General features: G+C 41.1%; 1 protein-coding gene across 7 annotated transcripts in view; it reads right to left on the bottom strand.

Moving 5' to 3' along the window:
- The window catches only part of USP7 (ubiquitin specific peptidase 7), a 90,289-nt gene that overhangs the window by 40,742 nt on the left and 34,468 nt on the right, over positions 1 to 15,079 (bottom strand). For 4 of the 7 annotated variants that reach the window (XM_081170132.1, XM_081170133.1, XM_081170134.1 and 1 more), the window contains one exon: positions 796 to 900. In XM_081170132.1, coding sequence (XP_081026258.1) covers positions 796 to 900 — 105 coding nt within the window. Of the gene's footprint in view, positions 1 to 795; positions 901 to 9,794; positions 9,947 to 10,904; positions 11,058 to 15,079 lie in introns of those variants that run through there. The other 3 variants (XM_081170135.1, XM_081170137.1, XM_081170136.1) reach the window with 2 other exon arrangements.

Here is a 15,079-nt window from a genome sequence, read left to right as displayed (position 1 = left end):
ACTGGGTTACAGTTAAAACACAGGTGCAGTTGCAAAGTAATCTAGGAAGGCATCTGGAGATTCCCGCAGATGCTTAAAGTATTGACAGAGCTATGGCTTCCTGCATTGTATTGCTCACATGATTAAGGCCCACAAAGCAGACAATAAGCCACGGCTAGTTATCCCACTCACACACACACACACACCCCCGCCCAATGAGCCATACTTTACTGGAAAGCAAAGCCCTTTTGCCAATCTTAGGCAAAAAGCACAATACTTTTAACAACTTGTGAATGAACAGGCCATAAAGTGAGTTGGATCACAGCAAAAGTCCATTTAGTACAGCACCCCAGTTCCCACACTGGCCAATCTGAGTCTTCAGGAAGGCCACACACAGAAACACACCCCTGCCACTGCTCCCCAGAAATTGGTATTCAAAAGCATGCTTCCTCTAAACGCAGGGATCCCATGTAGCCGTCATCAGGCAAAACCACAGAATCTGGCAAAACTACAGAATCTCCATGAATCTGCCATAATTTAAAGCCCTCTTACCCACTAGCCATCACAGTGTGCAGAAAATCTTCCATTTGTCCTGTTTCATTAGATGACCAGAGTTATTGTCTTACAAGAGAGGGAGGAAAAACTCCATATCCATTATTTCTACACTATACGTTGATTTGTAAACTTCTACCATGTCTCCCAAATACATACATGAGGATGCAAAAGCCTTTCAGGTCCATCAAATGGACATACTACTCACTGAAAAAAACAATCGAGCTCCCCACCCACATCAAAGCAAGTAGAAGGGTGACTCACCATCTTCCATGTCTTCTTCTGTGTTGTTGTGACCGTCAGCCATTGCTACATTCCCATTGATGACTGGGTTTTGAGTAATTCTTGGTGGATCATCAGCATCTCCAGCTTATTGGGATAAGGAAAACAGAAATAGATCAGTAACCTGGATCTTGACAGTAGTACTGACAAATTACAGTGGTACCTTGGGTTACATTTGCTTCAGGTTACAGACTCCGCTAACCCAGAAATATTACCTTGGGCTTTGCTTTAGGATGAGAACAGAAATCGTGCTCCAGCAGCACGGCAGCAGCTGGAGACCCCATTAGCTAAAGTGGTGCTTCAGGTTAAGAACAGCTTCAGGTTAAGAACGGACCTCCGGAACGAATTAAGTACTTAACCCAAGGTACCACTGTATGCAGATCTAAAACACAGCATAATTATGCAATATAGTAAAAAGCTAATATTTCTTCTAAAATAAATTAAGATCTTACTTTGGGTTCTTCACATTTGGTTGTATCAAATGTGAACCATATTCTGAGCAGCCCCACTGAAACAAATGAACGTAACTAATTTAAGTCCCTTAAACTCAATGGGTCTACTTTAAATAAAGCTTATTTAGATACAACCTTCTGTGCCCACAACACTGTCAGAACTAGCCTTTAGCAGGCTTCTGACTCCATTACTTTGTTTATACTATGCTACTAAAAGTTATCTAACTTTATGCAAAAATATTTCCATATTTTATCAAGAATCACTGTTAAAGTCAAGTTCCATTTTTATTATTTCCTTCCTTCCTCGCAGCAACGCAATCCAGCAACAAATGCAAAACAAGTCTCAAAAGCTGCATTTCTCCAGTTCACATTACACATTTAGCCTTCAAAGCCTATTCAGCACCCAGGACAGAGCTATACAAAGTTAACACTGGTCTATGGTACAATGATGGTGCCTTCAGTGTTAACACAAGAGAAAGCCTGTTCAAGTAAAGATTTTCAAGATTAAAGGAAGGCTGACTTCAGCACTCTCACAAAGTCTTAGAGACAACATACACACAGTGCTAAGGGCACATTTTAAAATCTTTTAGGCTGTATTAATTATGGACTGTGGCCATTTTCTTTTCATGAACTGTTTGTTGTAACCTGTACGTCTGAATGAGAGAGAGAAGTGTTGTTGCTTTTAAACAAGATGCATTGGTGCTTGCCTCCCCGTTTAAGTATGCTTAGAATAGGTGGCTTTTAGGAAAAAGCAGCCAAGGAGGCCTCTGATCTACATCCAGAACACATCAAGAGTGGTTTGTCCTTGGGATGGCTATTTTTAGTGATAAAATGGTACAGGATGAAAGGGTAAAAGTTCTACTGCACCCATGCTACAGTCCCAATCCAGCTGTTTTTTCTGAAGAGAAGGCAGCTTCTGTGAACAGCTTTTAAAAATGCATGCTTAACATGAATGGTGCTCTGGCACTTAAGTCTTCACCAGCTCTAGACCTCACTCATTACACAATCCACCTGCTGCATCTTCCTGCTCTGGAAAGGCTTCCAGGTTAGTCTGCAATGCTAAAAGCTTACTTCCTAAGAGTGTGCACTTCAAATCAGTTTTTCTCTGATAGCACAACTCAAAGATCTATACTCTTAAGAAGTATTTCCTCACAGAATGGGCGTTGCTGAATTCTGCCTGTGAGAGAGCATTTATTGTTGCTGTCACAATTAGACAGATTACTTTCCTCTCTTCTTCCACCCAGGTTTAATACCCTGCAATGACTTAGCATGCACCTTCATTTTAAGAGGATGTGCTCCCCGTAAAACAACACCTAGAAACTCAACGTTTGGTTAGATAACTAGAGGTATTCACCTGATTTGTGTACCCTGCAAATGGAACCAGTTTAAAATACATAGACTGAGCATGTTTTCTGTGCTTCAATGAATAAAAAGCTTGGCTTCTGGGTCACAACTGAGCCTTCAGCAGCTTCAGCATCCAAACCTATACAAAATGCCAATAATGTCTACAGCTCCACCTTCCTCACAGCACAGCTATGAGAATAAAAAGGAATTTGAAAACTCTTTGAAAGCAACAATTTAATAAAGATCCACCATAAATCCCTGAAACATCAGGAGAGCACAGAAGCCTAAATAACAAGATTTGGGAAAGAAGTGGGGGATAGTTAAGCTCACATATTCCAGAGGCACTTTCCCATTTAAAACATCTCCTGCCACTGACCCAAACCAAATATTGTTCTAACACAGAGCTCTGAATAAGCCATTTTACGATATGCAAGACCAAAACACTTTGCAGAGATGGGAATCAAATGGAGTGGAAGGCTAAACTGGTATTTACCATCCAAGTGTGATGCAACAAAATTATGGTAGTGAACATGTGTGCACTATTGCATTCAGTGGCATGCCAGAATAATTGTCCCTTTCAATAGACTGATGCATGCCCCTCAAAACACCAGTGGGAGTTGGGGGTGAGTTGTTCAAGTCCAATGATTTGCTTTAAGAGATTTCAATAATGTAGATCTGTTACATGCATTCTCTGACCACACAGACACTGCCTACTTTCTTCATGCAGATTCAAGTTGTTGCAGAGCAAAGCAAAAAAGATGAGTTTTTTAAGCTCAAATCTATACTAATGTAATAAAACCAAATGTCTATGGCTGTGGAAGTGATAAATTCCCCAGGCCAGCCTGCAAATGTGGATTGCCAACTCGGGGCAGATCCACACCATATATTTAAAGGATGTCCAATGCACATTTAAAGCACATGACTTCCACACCCTTCCCAAGGATCATGGAAACTGTAATTTGTTAAGCATGCTGGGAATTTGTAATGTGGAAAAACACAGTTTCCTGGATTCTTTGGTAGGCGTCATGTGCTTTAAACGTGAATTGGATGTGTTTTGAGTGTTTGGTCTGGATCTGTCCCTGATCTTCCTTCTTTTGAAGCCTTCTGCATAACAGATTCAAACTCAGACTGCAAAGGAAAACTATATATAGTCAAAGAAATGTTTACGCTCGGTGCTAAACAAAGCTATGCCTGGCCCAAACCACAAATTTTTGTGTGAACATTTGTATATAAATTTGCTTTGTCTTTTCTCTATCACCCCCCCCCCACTGTTATCCATGTACCATATTGGCCCGAAAATAAGCTGCATCAGAATACAGAATACAAGCCACACCTTTAAAAATGGAGAGGGGGAGGAAAAAAAATACTCAAATATAAGCCACTCCATTCCTCGCTGCTCCTGGCTGCATACTTTGGGGGGGGAGCCACACTGTGTTGCCAGCGACCTTTCCCCTTCCAAGACCATCGCCTTGCAGACGTGGGGATACAGGGCATAGCCCGTAACTGGTTGTGCTCTTTTATCTCTGGTCGGGGACAGAGGGTGGCACTAGGGAGGGAAATGTCGTCACGCCACTCCTTGGTGTGTGGAGTGCCGCAGGGCGCAATTCTCTCCCCAATGCTTTTTAACATCTTTATGCGCCCCCTTGCTCAGATTATCCGGAGCTTTGGGCTGGGCTGTCATCAATATGCTGATGACACTCAGCTCTATCTACTGATGGATGGCCACACCAACTCGGCCCCTTACACACTGACCAGATGCTTGGAAGCTGTGGCTGGATGGTTTCGTGGGAGCCGATTGAAACTAAATCCTTCAAAGACAGAGGTCCTATGGCTAGGTCGGGATAGCATGGGGATGAGGGACCAACTCCCTTCTCTTGCGGGGGCCCAATTAGTGCCATTACCTTCCGTTAAGAGTTTGGGTGTAATCCTTGACGCCTCCCTTTCCATGGAGGCGCAAGTCACAGCAACAGCCAAGGCGACATTTTTCCACCTTCGCCGCATCAAGCAGTTGGTCCCTTACCTTTCCCGCCCCGACCTGGCCACAGTGATCCATGCGACAGTCATCTCCAGGCTTGACTACTGTAACTCGCTCTACGCGGGGCTGCCCTTGAAGCTGTCCCAGAAACTCCAGCGGGTACAGAATGCTGCAGCGAGGCTCCTCACAGGGTCTCTGCCATGGGAGCATATTCATCCAGTGCTTTTCAAGCTGCACTGGCTCCCGGTGGAGTACAGGGTCAGATTTAAGGTGCTGCTTTTGACCTTTAAAGCCCTTCACGGCCTAGGACCCTCGTACCTACGGGACCGCCTCGCCTGGTATGCCCCACGGAGAGCCTCAAGGTCCATAAATAACAACACCCTAGTGGTCCCAGGCCCTAAGGAAGTTAGATTGGCTTCAACCAGAGCCAGGGCCTTTTCAGCACTGGCCCCAACTTGGTGGAACGCTCTGTCTCATGAGACCAGGGCCCTGCAGGATCTGATCTCTTTCCGCAGGGCCTGTAAGACAGAGTTGTTCCGCCTGGCCTTTGGATTGGAGCCAATTTGATTCCCTCCGCCCCCTTTTTCTTTTTTCTTTTCCTTCTCCTGCAATGAGGCTCCATTTTAATATTTTAATGTTCCATTATTTTAATGTTGTATTTTATTTTTGTTTTTAAGTTGTAATCACTCATCTTGTTTTTATTATTGCTTGTAAGCCGCTCTGAGCCCGGCCTTGGCTGGGGAGGGCGGGGTATAAATAAAAAATTATTATTATTATTATTATTATTCCTTGTTCTCTCCCTTCCCAAACTTGGGGGAGAGGACAGAAGACTATGTGTCCCGCGCTCCTGGCTGCATACTGTAAGGTTGTGAATATAAGCCGCACTTTAACTTTTCACAGTCGCAATTTGGTAAAAAAGTGAGGCTTGTATTCAGACCAATACGGTATATACCACTTTGAGCTCCTTGGAGAAAAGGTGGGATAGCAACGTAACAGGAATACAGTGGTACCTTGGGTTACAGATGCTTCAGGTCACAGACACTTCAGGTTACAGACTCCAATAACCCAGAAATAGTACCTCGGGTTGGCTTCAGGATGAGAACAGAAATCATGCTCTGGCAGCGCAGCGGCAGCAGGAGGCCCCATTAGCTAAAGTGGTACCTCAGGTTAAGAACGGACCTCCGGAATGAATTAAGTTCTTAACCCGAGGTACCACTGTAATTGAAAGAAGGCACTGGAATTCAAGTAAAATCGCAGGCGCCTGCTTGTATGTGACTCTCAAGATCATTTAGAAATCTGAACTGTATTTCCAGGGCTGGAAATTAGTTGTACTGAGATACAAGTCTTCCTACTTAACTAAAAGAAAAGCTTGTTATTGAAAAATAAGTTTTATAAACATGATGGTTGCCACAGGAGTTTCTCCTGCAACCAGTCCAATACAGATCCACACGTAAATAGGGTGAAAATGGACCAATGCATTACCAACAGAGCTTTTGGTGTGGCAGAAAGGGGGAGGGGACAAGAGTCTTCAAAAGGACCCTCATCCAAAATCTATAGGCATGCAACTAGGACCAGATGGTGGCCAAGAGCTCCCTAGACGCTAGTTACTTAAAACCTCTCATCCCGATATATCCATTTCTACCAACCCCTTTCCCATAATAGCAGCCCATCTACAGCAAAATATGTGCTTGAATTCCCTAGGACACTTAAGGATTAACTTAGTTTCACAATGGTGTGCCAAAGTCTTGTCACTTACATTTAAATGTCTGTCTGTCATGGGAATAAAAATATATCCTCCAGGAACTTCCGGGGTGGCGCCTTCGGCAATGGCGGACTCCCTCTGAACCGGAGGGAGCAGCTCCGCGCGAAACGGGTCTTTTCTGCTGCGGCGAAGCGGGGACCCTTTCAGAAATCACAGCCTGTGACCGTGGGACTTGGCGGTCACCTTTAGCGCCCCCCCAACCCGCAAAGGAACCCACTAACGGGCTCCGAAGCGAAGAGGGGGAAGTGGCGCGGTGCTGTGAGTCAACTGCTATTTCCGTGGAGCGAAGCCGCACAGCCGTTGCCGGAGAGCGCTGCCTTTTTCCTGGGACAATTTGGCATCTAAAGTAATCACCCGTGAGTACTCAAACATTGAACAATTGGACTTCAAATAGGAACTGGCGATTAGAAAGGAATTGGACTTAAAATTTTACCTTAATTTGGTACTGAAACGGGAAGGTCTAAACAGGAAGTCAGCCTTCCGTTTCCTTGTAGTCAGAAGAAAGCAAAGACAACGTAAACCAGAGCTTAGAAAATTACTTTTAAAGGATTGGTTTTCACCATCTAAAAGCGTTGAACCCCCCTTCAGTAGCAGGAGAAGAAGGGGGACCTTTTTTGGACTGTTTAAACCTGCAGAAGTGATTTTAAAGTAAAGTAACTTTCCACCGTCCTGACCCTGGAGCGGGGTGTCAGAATTGACGTTTTGAAGCTCATTGACCAGAGACAAATGTTTTTGACAGATAGTTAAAAGAATAGTAACATTGTGATTCCACTGTTTCCTTTCGCATTTTAAAGGAACAAATATTGACAAAATATCTTAAAAAAAGAAACTTTGTTGCTATTGTCCTTAAAAGAAAGAACAACCAGAAGTTTCCCCCTAGAGGGGGACTGTGAAACTGTAACCAATTCTAGGGAGCTTGCAGCTGCCAGATTACAACCGTGGGAAAGGACTTGTGACCTTGCAGGACAATGTTTTCAGAAGTACTGTTGGCTGCTTTCTGTAAAATAAATGCCCTATTGGATCAGTTAAGTCAGAAGACGGATTTGATGACTAATGCGGCCAGAACATTTGAACAGGTAGTGGGAAATTGTATGGAGCCCACCCAGGAACTTAAACAGGAGTGTGTCCTGACAGAGCAGATGATAGAAGAGGATGTTGCAGAATCTTGGGCGCCAGAGATGGAGGGACTTTTGGCCCAGCAGGAAAATGAGCCTTTGGATTTGACAAATGAACTTGGAAAAAACCAGATTTGGAAAGACAAAGTTTGGATTGATTTGGAAATGGGGGGTTGGACTGACCCCCCCTATGCAGGGATGTTTGGACTTTCCGAGTCTGGCAATGGGCCGTCAGAGGTTTGGAGCTGTTGGGACTTCCAATTTTGGAGGGAATTTGAAACATGTTTTAAAATACTACATGGAGTCTAGTCTGGACTATGGGAAAGGGGCTGATTTGTTGAAAAGGGTCAAAAACACTACCAAGCTGGAGTTCCCACGAGTGAAAGGAAAATATGAAGAAGAGCTGCGGAAGGGACATGGAAGAGATTTGAAGGCCTCGGATATAAGATCACCAGGTTAATGTGCCAGACTAATGGGATAAAAATGACTGACAATCCCGGGACCGGGGGGAGGGGAAGCTGGAAGAAGATTGGATTGTTTTTATTCTCTTTTTTATCATTAGAAATGTTTTATGAACGTTGGAAAAATGTTGAAATGAAATTACTTGGCTCTTGTAAAAATGTTTAAAGAATTAGGTAAAAAGGTAATGGTTATGAGAAGCTGGTAAAAATAAGATTTAATCTTAAGTTTTAAGGTTTTTTATAAGATAAGATGAAAATAGAGTAAGGTAATGTAATGACAGAATATTAAGAATTATGGAAAGGATTTGCTGTGACGATTATTAATCAAGATACAAGAGATGGGAGGAGGAGGAGGTCATGGAAATAAGGTAATGAAAGTGGAGAATTTGTAAATGATGGTTTTATTTTTTGTTTTATTTTTCTGTTTTTGTCTTTTTTCTTTGTAATTTTTTTAAAAAAATCTTTTTTCAATAAATATCATTAAATTTTTTTTTTTTTAAAAAAATATCCTCCAGAGATATACTCAAGTGAAGTACAGCAAATCATTTCAAAATTAACATTTTCACCTAGAGATGTGAGGGCCGGGGGGGGGGGGAGGATTCCCATTTTTGTTAAAGCCTTTTTTGTTTTTCTGAAAAATTGGAATAAATTGAGAATAATTGGATTATTAAATATTTAAGACAAGGTGTTCAGATATTTGCTCACTCAAAATGATTTCCAAAACTGTGCAACAGGAAGACAATTCCTGTACATTGAGGACAAGTAGGTCTTGAGCTGTACAATAAGAGTATAACTCTCAAAGTTGAAGTCATAATAGCACTGCTTCTGCATTTTGAGTGGATTACAAAGCAAGCAGCATACTGAGGGCTTGATATAGGAAAGGTACTGTCAGATGTTGCAGAATACAGAACATATTCAGGTATTTGGCCAACAGATGCAGTCTGGGATTCTGCCAAACGCATCCCTCCTGCAACATAGTGGCTAGGCCTGTGCACAATATGGTCTCTGACTCCTCTTGCTTCTTACCTACTTCAAATTCCTCCATCTTCTGCAGCATGTGAAAGAAACTGATGTATGTTGGAAATGCACCAAATCAAGAAATAAACTGGCATATGAAAGGGTAGAAGCTAGTTTCGATCTGGGCAAATTTTCAGTTTTTCAAAGTCCATGATAAATATGATGACAAATATGAGAAAAGAGAAACTGATAGCGATAGCTTAGAAAAAGACTAAATATCATGTAGTGTTCATTGATTTTTGTTTCCCTTCCCCTCTTTCCCCCAGTTCTTTTTATGGAAATGCATGCTTTCTACCTGCTTGACAGGAGGACTGGAGGAGACACAACAATTTGTTTTACTATAACGTTGAAGGTTTCTATTCTTATTGTTTTTGCCTTGTCCTCATAAACTGGCAAAACCAAAGGGATGCTAGGTTCCTTACAGTGTAGCAGCTTCTACATCCAGGTGTAACAAAACCTTAATAAATTAAATCTGTAAGTACTGTCTGAATAAGCTGTATTTTAAAAATATCAGACATGATAACTTTATGGTAAACCAAGTGATGACACTTAATATTCTTAGAGTAACAATGTGGCTTTCAACATCTAAAAGAGTGCTAAAAAAGTAGTATTGCATTTTTTTCAGTTTCTCCAAAAGAAATCTGCTGCTCCTCTACTTCAAAAGAAGGGAGGGCATTTTCCCCCTCATGAGAGGGTGTATCTGTTGCATAAAAATTGATCAGAATTCTCTCTGGCATCAGGAATTGCACAGTTTGCAAATATTCCCTTGAAGGACTAAAGCATCTTAATGTGGTTTTCTATGTACTTTTGCAAACAAAAGTTCTGCAAAGCTTAAGCCAGATATTAAGATCTCACCTGAGTTGAAGACATAGAGTTCGAGTAGGCTCATGATGATTTAAAAGTGACGGCAGGTGGAGATCGTTCCTACCAGTGCAGAAATGTAGTGGTAAAGAGTGGCCTAACATCTATCTATTGTGTCCAACCAGCTTGATGATCAGCTACATCACCTAGAGAGTTGCAAGAGAAGCGATTAACCCACCCAGACAACGTCCGTGGTTCTCAAGATACAAGATAAAGTTCCCTAATCAGGAACAGCTTCTGAAATTATACAAACTCCTTCCCAATAGCTCTCAGCTAAGTTGGGTCAAACCAATGTAGTGTGCCCTCTTCTAAATGTGTATAGCAGGGAGTGCTACTGTAGCTAGTTATGGAAGCTTCAAGGAGGGGCTATTCGGTCTCCCATTTAATCCAAGGTACTCCCATTCCCTTTTAATCCAAGGCACTTTGCACTGCACTGTCCACTAACATGGTAAGTGCTATGAAATTTTCTGCATGCTTGGCTCATTCTCCTGTGCTAGTCAGGGGCCAGTAGCCTGTAGCCCAACTAAGAAAGCCCTGTAAGCAGCCTCTATAACACTGCTGTTCTGTTTAAGTGGCTGCAAATGCTGTTCTACTGCCAGTTGGTATGTTCCTAGCACCCAGAAGTAGCTATCACTACCTTCAGATAACCAGATGACTGCTAATTTGTATGGCTTTTCTACAAAGATGGAATCAACCAAATCAAGGAACATGAGTTGTTGTTTTTAATGGGGGAGGAATCTGTATTACTCAGATGAGTTAAGACTCACTTGTTGTTCGCTCTTAAAAGAAAATGCATGCTTTTACCACTATAAGATCCTCAGAGGTTATATCCAATACATTTACACAACAGCATATTACTGCTGTTAGGAGAAACAGGGCCTGCATCTTTTCGCCCACCTAGGAAAATAATCACCAAATTTGGGGACTGTACTAATTGCAAGAGAGCTTCCATAAAACTCTGAACAATTCAAACAACTAACTAAACATGAGAGAAAAGTATGCTAAATGGAGATAGCCGAAGTTTTACTGCACCCAAATCAATCAAGCCAGTGCTGCTCAAGACGATTTTGATGATGGAGGAACGGGGGGGGGGGGGAGGCTCACTTTCTCAAAGGTGTTGGCTGCACATTGTCGTTCAGGAGAATTTGATTTGATAAAGCTCAGTAACCATAAAGTTTATAAATCACTTGCTCTGCTAAGCACAACTGGTTTTTCGAATACTGGAGAGTAATGGAGAAAACTGGTAGTTGCTCTACTATTCCTTAAGCAGGTAAGTCAGAATGCTGGACCCAAGAGTTCCGTGACAGTTGCTGTCCCTGGTTCAGCCACTGGCTGGAAGCTAAATTTCAAAAAAGCTCTTATCTCCAGCCACACATACTTTTTTCGTTTTAAAGTCCCATAGGGCAGGAGACATGGAAATGAAATTTACAAGTAAGAAAACATACCAAATCAAAGAAACAAAACACTAATGGGAAAATTAATCTGAATTACTATCTCATCATCTACCTTCAGAGTAAGCACTGAATATTTCTAACTTCGACAGTGTTTTAAACATAGCATTTACTTTCTAAGGGAAATGCACACCATAAAGTCCAGACTATACCAGATGGAAAACAAACCAAAGAAGCAGTGCATTTGCTGCACAATCCTATACATGTTTACTTGGAAGTTCAGCTGTATCTGATAGGGATCATTCCAAGGAAAAGATATAGGATTGCAGCCAAAAAGGACATTCTTAAGAGAGAAGGAGTGCAACCTAACAAATCAGCAGCTGTGCAACGGATTTTTACTGCAAGGCTCAGAGAAATAAACAGAGTTTGAATGACAGGAAAACTCGGTAAATTAAAGCAAAGGGCTGAATGAGGTCAAACTAATTAGTACACCAAAAAGTGGTATTTACTTCACACATAAGAAATACCAACAAACCCCACCTCCAAGCAGGAATGAAATTCTGAATGCCCACAAAAGCATGTTTCTATGCTTACTTAATATATAATACTTTCTTATAAAAATAATCTAATCTCTTTAATATATGCACAATCAGAGTGGATCCCCCCCACACACATAGTTTTTATAATGTGTGAATGTAAGCAATGAAGGTTCCAATCTGAGTTAATGATCATGTACGTGTCTTACAACTGCTAATACAGTAGATAGATAGATAGATAGATAGATAGATAGATAGATAGATAGATAGATAGATAGATAAGAGATCTAGCAAATGCAGCTGCATTGGTCCATAAGAAAAACGCTCCTAAAAGTTGAGTAATACTTATTAAAGGTAAAGGGACCCCTGACCATTAGGTCCAATTGTGGCCGACTCTGGGGTTCCGATGCTCATCTCGCTTTATTGGCCGAGGGAGCCGGCGTACAGCTTCCGGGTCATGTGGCCAGCATGACTAAGCAGCTTCTGGTGAAACCAGAGCAGCACACGGAAACACCGTTTACCTTCCCGCCGGAGTGGTACCTATTTATCTACTTGCATCTTGATGTGCTTTCGAACTGCTAGGTTATCAGGAGCAGGGACTGGGCAATGGGAGCTCACCCAAAATGCCACAAAGGTGTGGGAAGCTTCTGAGTTCTCAAGAGCTATTAATCAGTCAAGATGTAACACAAGCAGGGTTTGGGGAGAAAGAGGGGAGAACAGTACAAACTCAGGCTGACCTTTCAGCAATGAGGCCAACTTGTAGACTCAGTTCCAAGACTGAAGAGTTAGGGGTAAATTCCATTTTTACCACCCTAAATAGGGATTTGTTTTTGGTGCTGAAAAAATAGGATTCCAACCCAAGCCAAAATTAGTAAATCCATGAAACTGTGGAACAGAGAAACTGATAAAAAGAAACTATTCTGTCTATTAAGCAATGTAACAATGTTGTTAAACTATATATCAGATGTAATTACACTCTGCAGATAAAACATGAGCTAACTATTTACTATTGTTACTTGCTTAAAACAAAACAAATTTCCTCCCCTTTATCCCACATTTTGATGAGCTGCATGAACTATGGGTGCTGAAATTGCCTCATGTGCCTGGATAAAGTAGTAACAGCTACAATGATGCAATGCTTGTGAAAAAAGGAAATGCTGTTTTGCATTGCGTCAAAATTTAAGAGACATCAGATTCTAGCATGATCTAGCTTGATTGCTGGGAAAAGCAAGCAGAACTTGGTGCCAATAAAGGGAAGAATCCATAGCTATCAAATTCCCTGGAAAGGAAGTTTTCACCTCACACTACATTCACTCAAGGTGCTTTGGAATCACCTTATTCAAAAGGAACATTGATTTCCTGTAAAAACATTTTCTTGTGAGGGAGGCAGTGAGCATGACATTGTTTTATGTGCTATACAGAATACAGGGAAGGCTTGTGACCTACATCATGGCTTTCATACCTGCATCTATTTTACTGAAACTCATCCAGAGGCAGAAGCAGAGCTGCTCCAACCAGTTCTGGATCCTGCCAATGCAGATTCTTTGGATACAAGTCAGCATGCTAGGGTGGTGGTTCAATAGGGCTGAGACAAAATGAGATGCTTTGCCAATCACCCTTCCAACACAACTGGAAATTATATCCCACAATAATTAATCCAGAATTAAGACACCGCCTCATAATTGTTAACCTGGCTAAGAATCCTCACTTGATTCATAAGTGTATATTGGAAGAGGGAAGGAAATCACTTGGTTACTTTTAACAACCTTTTGTGAGCAAAACAACATGGTCACTGGGTAATTTTCTGAATTAAATGATATTGTCCTTGTTGACCATTCTGGGGAAATTAGTCCTACTGCAAAGTGAAATTGGAATTAAAAGGCTGAAGATTTCAGCTGTGAGAAATTGTACTTCTATTAACAAAAAAAGGAGCCAAGGTCTGCCAAAAACCTTGAAACACCAATGCAATCCTTTTCCAATCTTAATTATTATGTGTTTATATTTTGTATATATAACTGTTGCAAGCTATTATTTTTTAAAAAAGGAAATCATGGTAAGCATCTAAATGAACAAACAAACAAACCCACAAACCCATCACACTGAAATAACTATTTTTTATAATCAATTCCATTCTCCCCTAACTTTATTATGGAGAACACGAAATGTGCTTCACACTGGGACCAAACTGCTGCCTCCCTCTCACCTATCAGATGAGATTCCTTGCCACCAATGGCTACAAGGTGAGTGCTTAAGTATATGGCTGATTTAAGCACGCACACCCTATGATACATTAGAGATGCATTTACAGTCTGCCTCAACCCCACCTAGTCCTGCCTCTGGACAAAATAACTTATTTGTTGTATTCTTTCATTTGAAGTTCCTAATTTTGTCATTTGCAGTTAGAACTTTGTTCAAGGTGCTTTGGAGCAATTAAGTTAGATGCAGCTCGCTCCCTCCCTCATTCATTCATTCATACATACATGACTTTCATTAATTTCAGCACAACTTACTGCCTATTTGGGAGTATGGTTATAACCAAGATGCTGTATCTTCAAACTCAAACACTAAAAGTACACAAATATAAACTATTAATGAAGATGAACTTTTAATGACTCTCCCCTCAGTGCAGCTTAAGTTGTATCTAAGTCTACAAGCATCAATCAATTTAATCAATTGATTCACAATAACTGAAATAAACATTATTCTGTCTTTTAAACCTGGATCTTCCACAGGACTGATGGACTTGAACTTATTTTAACTCCAATGTGTTAGAACACTGGTCTACATCTGGTGGGTCAGGATCCATTACCAGGTCAAAGGCCTGATCTAAGGTGGATGGTAACAGCAGCACTACCACCATATAAACATATGGTAAGAAATGGGTTCCCCAAATGCATGTTTGGGTTAAAGGTTCATCGCAGGTCTGAAAAGCTGAAGACTACTGTTTTAGGAAATAACAGAACACTCCATATTATTTCTCTACTATTGATGATGATGGAAACATTAAAAGATGGCTTCTCATCTTATTTATTTTATTCACAAGGGAACAAAACAATACAAATAAAAATAAAACAATATAGTCTTATGGTAAAAGGAAACACAGATGGATTTTTTTAAAAAAGTGAGCAAAATGTTCACATCCCAGACATAAGGTAAATCTTAATATGATTATTTGTAGGGGTGCATTTACAGTTGCAAAATGCTGGAAGAACTTGAACCATCTAATGTCAGAAGCATGGCATAATAAAGTATAGACAATTATGATGGCAAAAAAATTGAACTAGTAAAGTTTGGGCATAAAGACAACAAAAGGAAATATTCATTTAATGGAATTTGGTCTGCTCTCATTGAT

Source organism: Podarcis bocagei (genome assembly GCF_964188305.1).
Source record: "Podarcis bocagei genome assembly, chromosome: 14".
In the NCBI taxonomy this organism is placed as follows: Eukaryota; Metazoa; Chordata; class Lepidosauria; order Squamata; family Lacertidae; genus Podarcis; species Podarcis bocagei.
The sequence above is the reverse complement of the archived record's forward strand: the minus strand, read 5'-3'. Positions and strand labels throughout refer to the sequence as shown.